Raw genomic sequence first — 9,431 nt, forward strand, 5'->3', positions numbered from 1 at the left:
GACTAGAGCAGGGTGGCCAACGTGCAGGGTTTTGTGCCTATCATAAGTATTCACCCCCTTGCATTTTAGTGCAAGTCTTGCCAATAGATTTTCAAGCAGATTTATGTCAAAACTGTAACTTGGCCACTAAGGAACATTCACTGTCTTCTTGGTAAGCAACTCCGGTGTGAATTTGACCTTGTGTTGTAGGTTATTGTCCTGCTGAAAGGTGAATTTCTCTCGCAGTGTCTCGTGTAAAGCAGACTGAAGGTTTTCCTCTAGGATTCTGCCTGGTCTTAGCTCCATCCCGTTTCTTTTTATCCTGAAAAACTCCCCAGTCTTTGCGGATGTCAAGCATACCCATACCATGATGCAACCACCACCATGCTTGAATATAAGGAGGCAGTTACTTAGTGATGTAGTATTTGCCCCAAACATGAGGCTTTTCATTTAGGCCAAACAGTCCTGTGATAATAAAGGATGCATGTTTTGGAATATTTGTGTTATGTATATTTGTATTCTTCTTTTCACTCTGTCATTTAGGTCATTATTATGGAGTCACTACAATGTGGTTGATCCATCCTCCGTCTTCTCCCGTCACAGCCACAGCTGTTTTAAAATCACCTACTGCCTCATGGTGACATACCTGAGCAGGTTCCTTCCTGTCCTTCAGCTCAGTTCAGAAGGATGACTGTATCTTTGTGTCTGGGTGGTTTAATACATCATCCACAGCATAATTATTAACTTGACCATGCTTAAAGATGTATTCAATGTCTGATTTGTTAATGTTAACCATTTACCAATCACTGCCAGTCTTCATGAGACTGTCTCAAATCTCCCTGGTCTTTGAAGTTGAATCTGTTCTTGAAAGGCAATACTTGACTGAGGGACCATACAGATGTACAGTGCCTTCAGAAAGTATTGACACCCCTTGACTTCTTTCATGTTGTGGTTACAGCCTGAATTTAAAATGGATTACATTTAGATTTGTCACTGGCCTACACACAATACCCTATAATGTGAGTGGAATTATGTTCTTAGACATTTTTACAAATTAATTACAAATCAAAAGCTGAAATGCCTTCAGTCAAGTATTCACCCCTTTGTTATGGCAAGCCTAAATAAGTTCAGGAGTAAAAATGTGGTTGAAAAATAACACAAGTTGCATTGGCTCACACTGTGTGCAATAATAGTGTTTACATTTTTTAATTTTTATGAATACCTCATCTCTGTACCCCGCACATACAATTATCTGTAAGGTCCCTCAGTCAGTGAAATTCAACCACAAAGACCAGGGAGGTTTTCCAATGCCTCACAAAGAAGGGCACCTATTGGTAGGTGGGTAAAAAAAAGTAGACATTGAATATCCCTATGAGCATGGTGATGTTATTAATTACACTTTGGATGGTGTATCAATACACCCAGTTACCACGAAGATACAGGTGTCCTTCCTAACTCAGTTGCCGGAGAGGAATGAAACCGCTCAGGGATTTCACCGTGAGGCCAATCAATGGTGACTTTAAAACAGAGTTTAATGGCTGTGAACTAAGGGTGTATCAACATTGTATTTACTCTATAATACTAACCTAATTGACAGAGGGAAAGGGAAGCCTGCACAGAATACAAATATTGCAAAACATGCATCCTGTTTGCAACAAGGCACTAAAGTAATACTGGGAAAAAATGGCAAAGCTATTTTTTTTTTGTCCTGAATACAAAGTGTTATGTTTGTGGCAAATCCAATACAACACATTACGGAGTACCTCTCCATATTTTTAAGCATATTGGTGGCTGCATCATGTTATGGGTATGCTTGTAATCGTTAAGGACTGGGGAGTTTTTCAGGATAAAAACAAGGCACAGAATGGAGCTAAGCACAGGCAAAATCCTAGAGGTCAGTCTGCTTTCCACCAGACACTGGGATATTAATACACCTTTCAGCAGGACAATAACCTAAAACACAAGGCCACATCTTCACTGGAATTGCTTACCAAGAAGACAGGGAATGTTCCTGAGTGGACGAGTTAGTTTTGACTTAAATCTACTTGAAAATCTATGGCAAGACCTAAAAATTGTTTCGCAATGATCAACAACTAATTTGACAGAGCTTGAAGAATTTAGAAAATAATAATATGGGCATAATCCAGGTGTGGAAATCTTAGACTAACCCAGAAAGACTCAGCTGTAATCGCTGCCAAAGGTGCTTCTACAAAGTATTGACTCAGGGGTGTGAATACGTATGTAAATGAGATTTCTGTATTTCATTTTCAATAAGTTTGCAACAATTCATAAAAACATGTTTTCACTTTGTCATTATGGAGTATTTTGTGTAGATCAATGACAATAAAATCACAGTTAAATCTATTTCAATCCCACCTTGTAATTCAACAAAATGTGAAAAACTCCAAGGGGGATGAATACTTAGCTGTGATACCCACTATATATATTTATTGAATCGGGTTTAAGTGCTGAGTTGACACAGAAGCCCTTACACTTTGAAGTGAAGAACTGTGGACTAGGGGTCTAAGACTGGTTGGGAAGGGCCTGTAGTGTAGCAGTGGTTTTACATAGATACTAGGGCCCAGAGTTTCTCCTATCCAGACCAGCAGACCAGGGAAAACTCTGGACAGCCCGAACAATGGACACATTTCCATTTCACGGGTGGAGAGAGGGATGGGAATGTGGTGCAGTATTCGGAGCCCATTCTCTCCCCTCTTCATTGTCTGAGTGTTGTCCCTCCTTTTGATCTGGCATACTTTTCACCCCCGGCTTGGCTGACAGTATGTGGCAGAGTGATCCTCTGTGAGTTTAGGTCTGCACGTAAGGTAACCACACACAATTGGGTTTGGAAGACAGGGGTGGTTGGTGGTTATAGTGCTGCCATAGCAGGACGGTTTTTCCCCTGCAGATCTGGCAACATAACATTGCAAACCAAACTGTGAGCGAGGATTCGGCCCAGTGCATTTTGAGGTCTCTTGACTTGACATAGCTCCCTCCCTCTGAGAAGTTGGGCTTGTTGATGAGCCTAGTTGACCAGAGGAGATCTGTTTTAGGATGACTATTGAAAGATTTTAAAAGTCTGAATGTTTTAGCATTTTACTTGTGATTTTATAGCTTCATCCCTATTCTTACAGTTCATACAGGTACAACAAATGGGACTGACTGAAATGTTTTTTTCTGATGGTGTGTGTATATTTAACTGGACTCTTCTTCTTCCCAGTGAGATCAAGGAAGAAGACAAAGCACTCTAAAGCATCGAAGGCGTCCAGTAAGGGTGGATCTAAGAAGCACTCTCCCCCCAGTAAACAGAGGGCCGCCCCTAGCAGCCCTGCAGACATCGACGAGCTGGTGAGAACTTCACGCTATGGCTCATTGTTAGAAAGACTTGGGTCTGGACTCCCGAGTGGCGCAGCGGTCTAAGGCACTGCATCGCAGTGCTTTAGGCGGTACTACAGACCAGGGTTTGATCCCAGACTGTGTCGCAGCTGGCCGCTACCGGGAGACCCATGAGGCGGCGCACAATTGGTCCAGCGTCGTCCGGGTTAGGGGAGGGTTTGTCCGGCCGGGATGTCCTTGTCCCATCACACTCTATCGACTCCTTGTGTCGGGCTGGGCACATTGCACTCCGACACATTGGTGCGGCTGGCTTCCGGGTTAAGCGAGCAGTGTGTCAGGAAGCAGTGTGGCTTGGCGGGGTCGTGTTTCGGAGGATGCATGGCTCGCGACCTTCGCCTCTCCTGAGTCCGTACGGGAGTTGCAGTGATTGGACAAGACTGTAACTACCAATTTGAATATCACGAAAAAGTGGGAGGAGAAAAAGGGGCAAGAAAGTACCCAAAAATATATACAACAATAAAGACTTTGGTCTGGTGACTCTGACGCACTGGTGCAAGCCAGCTTCTATGCAGATAATTTGACCCCTTTCCCAACAATATGGTGTGTGTTTGGTTTGCTGCAGGTGCGTCAGAGCTCAAAGACAGGTGTGCGTAGGCAGGCCCTGGAGCTGGAGAGGAGTGCGGAGATCCTGAAGAAACTGGTCAAATTTCGCTACAGCTGGCCGTTCAGGTGAGACTGATGCACTACTAGTGTGTTAGTTAGACTGGCATGCAGTTAAACATTTGTGAAGCTGGAAAATGCCTCCTGAAAGTGTTTCAACTATGGCTTGACTAGCACAACTAACTTTGGACTTATACTCCTATCTCAATGCAACAACATACATTGACACTAACTAACTATATAGATATCAGATGTTCAGTGTAGGTGTCCATGTGAATTCCATGGCAATGGTAACAAGCTAACTAGATCGGAGACAGTAGACCTGACCCCTAACCTCCCTGTCCTCTCTCCTCGCTCCAGAGAGCCGGTGTCAGTAGAGGAGGCGGAGGACTACTTTGACATCATCTCCAGCCCCATGGACTTCCAGACCATGCAGGCCAAGTTCAGCGAGGGCCAGTACCGCCACGCCCAGGACTTCCTGGAGGACGTCAAGCTGGTGTTCTCCAACGCCGAGGAGTACAACCAGACGGGCAGCTCGGTTCTCTCCTGCATGGCCAAGACGGAGCAGAGCTTCACCCAGCTGCTTCACAAGCTGCTGCCCGGCCTCAGCTACCTGCGCCGCCGCCAGCGGAAGAGAGTCAGTCGGACCCCTCAGGAGGATGAAGAGGACGAGGAGGAGGAGGAGGAAGAAGAAGAAGAAGAGGAGGAGGAGGAGGAGACGCCGAAGGGTCGGAAGATGCAGAATGGGAAAGGCAAGGTGGGTCGGCCCAGGAAAGCCGTGGCGGAGCAGAGGATGAAAGGAAGGAGAAAGGAAGAGAGCGATGAAGAGGGCAGAGCGAAGAGGAAGAGCAAGCGGGCGGCGGCCACGTCCAGCCGGAGGGACTACCGGGAGCAGGAGAGTGATGGCGAGGAGCGCGACAACCGGAGAACTGGGCAGTGGGGGGGCGTTGGAGGGGATAGTGAGGAGGAGAACAGGGCCGGCCACCGACATTCCAAGCGGCAGAAACGCTCATAATGAAGTCCAGGGTGCTTTTTGTGTTTGTCTCTTCACATTTCCGCCCTTAAAATGTCAACAGAACACACCTCCCAATTCCCAGGAAATGGGACTGATCTTCTCAGATGAAGTTTTTTGTGTTTTTGGTTTTATGTTAATATTTTTGAGTAAAAAAAGAAACTGATTTATATTTGTAATGCGATTTAATATTTGGTGACTTTTTTTCAAACTGAGAAATTTACATTTAAGACGAGAGGATTTGTCAGAGCTCTTAGATAATTTAATTTGAATTTAACCCAACCACCCCCACACCTTATATTCTTGTCATCCTCCCAGGTTTAAAGTTGTAATTTAGCTTCTGTGCGGCTTAGGCTGTGAGGGATGGGCTGTTAACCGTTGTCAGGAAATAACTAATTTATGTCGATGTACAGTGTCATCATTCTCTGGTGTCGCTTTTTGACGTGACTAAACACTGGCCTTTGTGCAACCCAGCCGTGTGAGGGCACCAAAGCCCTTGGCATATACGCCTGAATTCTTCCTTCAGGCTACACGCACACACTGCATAGCCATCACTCTGCCGAATTGTTGAACCATTCAGATAATCCAGGTTTTTCTAAATGCAATTCAGTTTCCAGTGATATTGACAATGAAAAATACCTATTGTAAAAACAACAGTACATTTTAACCCTCCCTTCTGGTTGCAGCAACACATGTTTATCTGCAGTGTCTCATTCCTGGTCCACCGCGTTGCCCAACCTTTCATCTCCATGATGTCCTCAAGTTAAGTAGATTATTCCCCTTAAACAGCCCTGTAGTTTTCTCCCTATAAAGGCAGACCTAGCTTTGTTTTCATATGCCTACTGTGGTAGGGCTCTACTGTCTCATTGACATTATAGGCATTTATTATTTTAAACCAGTGTTTAAACCACAAATACAAGCATAGCCATGGTCTAAATTCATGGAAATGTGTTTGTTGACTTGAAAATGGGATTTTCATGTTTTGTGATTGTTTTGTTGCACTTTTGGCTGAATTTGATTCAAAGGCAGTGTATGAAATACTTGCGAGCTGTAACCACTTCCTTCCTCTCAAAGATTTGTCAACGGTCATCTTTATGCCATGTCATCCATACAAGTTCTGGTTAGGTTCTAGTCCGAGGAAGGCGATTTGTGTGTGGAGGAGGGTTCGTGGACCATGGCACGGGTTGTGAGGTTCAAATCCTTCAGCAGCAGGTTATTGCCGTTGCTTCAAATTCCTTAGTGTATGTTTCCATTCATTAGCACCAGGTGGTGCTATACTCCTGCACTTTTAACCTGCATAGTGCAAGCCATGGTCCCATGAGAACGTCTTGTTCATATTCCTTTCCTTATTATAATAATAATAATATGCCATTTAGCAGACTCTTTTATCCAAAGCGACTTAGTCATGTGTGCATACATTTTTATGTATGGGTGGTCCCGGGGATCGAATCCACTAACCTGGCATTACAAGCGCCGTGCTCTACCAATTGAGCTACAGAGGACCACCTTAAACAACCTCATGCACATTCTACTGTATGGTAGAAGTAGGTGTTAAAATACCCCTTCCCTCTCGCTAGTGTGTGTGTGTGTACCATGTACCATAATCACACCTTGGAGAGAGTTAAGGGCCTTGTAGTAATTCTCAGATGGGGTGTTGGGGTAGCTATGTACAGAACGCAGGTTAGGTAGTCATATACAATGCAGATGTCGTGACTATTCCCTGTCCTGTATGTGCTGTTCTATGCAGTATGTTAGCGCTTTTTCATCACTACTGTCATTGAATCATCAATCCTACGATCTGATTTAATTTGGTTCTTATAATTTGGGCAGTTTTAAAAAAGCGCTTTGAGGTTTTTGTTTGTACTACTCAACTCCTGTACCTGAGATTATTGAAATGTCATTGTTGGCTGTTCAATCACATTTACATTTACATTTACGTCATTTAGCAGACGCTCTTATCCAGAGCGACTTACAGTTAGTGCATACATTATTCTTTATTTTTTTTTCATACTGGCCCCCCGTGGGAATCGAACCCACTACCCTGGCGTTGCAAACGCCATGCTCTACCAACTGGGCTACCTCCCTGCCGGCCATTCCCTCCCCTACCCTGGACGACGCTGGGCCAATTGTGCGCCGCCCCATTGGTCTCCCGGTTGCGGCTAGCTACAGCAGAGCCTGGATTACATTCAATATATAGATGGAAGAGCAAATCTAAAGAATTGCAAAAGTGACTGCCATCCTCAGTAGAATACCTGTCTGTTGTAAATGCTTTCTTTCTTTCCGGAGGAACTAAAAAAAGTATTTTACACTTCTCTTTTTTTATATTTATAGTCACAACTGGGGTCGTGGTTGGACAGGTGTGGAGCTCACATGTAAAGAATTCCCGATAAAGGATATGGATTTTAAGTTTAGAACTCCCCTTTTTTATTTGTTTTGAGGTAAATATTATTCCCCCAGCCATCACTGCCAATAGTAAACCTTCTGATAGATAATTGCCAGTGGGGAGGAGTTAGCCATGGGACCGCAGGCTGACATGTTTTCTTCACTTTTTAATAAAACATCATACAATGGTATCGCTTTCCAGTGTCTTGCTTATTTCTGTAGTCTTTATACTTTGTGGTTGGCTTACCTTCCTTGGTTAAATGCACTGATTCTAAGATGTCTTCTTAATGACTGAAATGTAAATGTTGATAAAGGGCCTATGCATTGTAAAAGATTGTTACAACCCAGTACATGTAGGCTTAGTTGAGAAATTAGTTTGAAGATGCCTTGCAGAATTAAAACTGCTTCCAATCATCTGAGGTGGGAGAAGAATTTCCTTGAACCATTGTCCAATTAAGGCAGCTTTTGTGTAGTCAAGTGAAACTGTCTCGGGTTTGTAGCGTTTCGTTGCCTCGTCGGGACTGGTGGAACTTCAGCAGTCTGTCACTGTCGGGCTCTCTGGTCTGGTCTCACTGGGCCCGCACTCTCACCCAGAGAAGCATGCCATTCTTTTAATTACAGACACTCGTGTTGTTCTTGGACATCTCCGGTGGCACCAGGTAATTATCCCTAGTCACTTGCGAAGGCACACAGGCTCCAGACTTTCCACTGCTGCATGGAGGGAGCGGGGCTGCTATGGACTGGATAATGTGTTTAAGGAAGTGACAGCTCCCCAGTTTCTAGTTGGATACTCAAGAATGGTTAAACATACAGGGAATTATCCAGACAAAAGGTCATTTTGTACTCATTGACACTAAATCCAAATTACACTGCTCAAAAAAATTAAGGCAACTCTAAAATAACACATCCTAGATCTGAATGAATGAAATAATCTTATTAAATACTTTTTTCTTTACATAGATGAATATGCTGACAACAAAATCACACAAATTATCAATGGAAATCAAATGTATCAACCCATGGAGGTCTGAATTTGGAGTCACCCTCAAAATTAAAGTGGAAAACCACACTACAGGCTGATCCAACTTTGATGTAATGTCCTTAAAACAAGTCAAAATGAGGCTCAGTAGTGTGTGTGGCCTCCACGTGCCTGTATGACCTCCCTACAATGCCTGGGCATGCTCCTGATGAGGTGGCGGATGGTCTCCTGAGGGATCTCCTCCCAGACCTGGACTAAAGCATCCGCCAACTCCTGGACAGTCTGTGGTGCAACGTGGCGTTGGTGGATGGAGCGAGACAGGATGTCCCAGATGTGCTCAATTGGACTCAGGTCTGGGGAACGGGCGGTCCATAGCATCAATGCCTTTCTCTTGCAGGAACTGCTGACACACTCCAGCCACATGAGGTCTAGCATTGTCTTGCATTAGGAGGAACCCAGGGCCAACCGCAACAGCATATGGTCTCACAAGGGGTCTGAGGATCTCATCTCAGTACCTAATGGCAGTCAGGCTACCTTTGGCGAGCACATGGAGGGCTGTGCGGCCCCCCAAAGAAATGCCACACCATGACTGACCCACCGCCAAACCGGTCATGCTGGAGGATGTTGCAGGCAGCAGAACGTTCTCCACGGCGTCTCCAGACTCTGTCACGTGCTCAGTGTGAACCTGCTTTCATCTGTGAAGAGCACAGGGCGCCAGTGGCGAATTTGCCAATCTTGGTGTTCTCTGGCAAATGCCAAATGTCCTGCACGGTTGGGCTGTAAGCACAACCCCCACCTGTGGACGTCGGGCCCTCATACCACCCTCATGGAGTCTGTTTCTGACCGTTTGAGCAGACACATGCACATTTGTGGCCTGCTGGAAGTCATTTTGCAGGGCTCTGGCAGTGCTCCTCCTGCTCCTCCTTGCACAAAGGCGGAGGTAGCAGTCCTGCTGCTGGGTTGTTGCCCTCCTACGGCCTCCTCCACGTCTCCTGATGTACTGGCCTGTCTCCTGGTAGCGCCTCCATGCTCTGGACACTACGCTGACAGACACAGCAAACCTTCTTGCCACAGCTCGCATTG

At 45.1% G+C, this 9,431-nt stretch overlaps 1 protein-coding gene across 1 annotated transcript in view; it reads left to right on the plus strand.

Moving 5' to 3' along the window:
* Positions 1 to 7,560, plus strand: part of LOC311106103 (tyrosine-protein kinase BAZ1B-like) — a 30,332-nt gene extending 22,772 nt beyond the window's left edge. Inside the window, exons 18-20 of the mRNA XM_084148415.1 lie at positions 3,200 to 3,327; positions 3,938 to 4,044; positions 4,336 to 7,560. Coding sequence (XP_084004541.1) covers positions 3,200 to 3,327; positions 3,938 to 4,044; positions 4,336 to 4,990 — 890 coding nt within the window. The 3' untranslated portion in view covers positions 4,991 to 7,560. The remainder of the gene's footprint in view (positions 1 to 3,199; positions 3,328 to 3,937; positions 4,045 to 4,335) is intronic.
* Positions 7,561 to 9,431: the final 1,871 nt, after the last annotated feature.

This window comes from Coregonus lavaretus, assembly GCF_964263955.1.
Source record: "Coregonus lavaretus genome assembly, chromosome: 30".
Lineage (NCBI taxonomy): Eukaryota > Metazoa > Chordata > Actinopteri > Salmoniformes > Salmonidae > Coregonus > Coregonus lavaretus.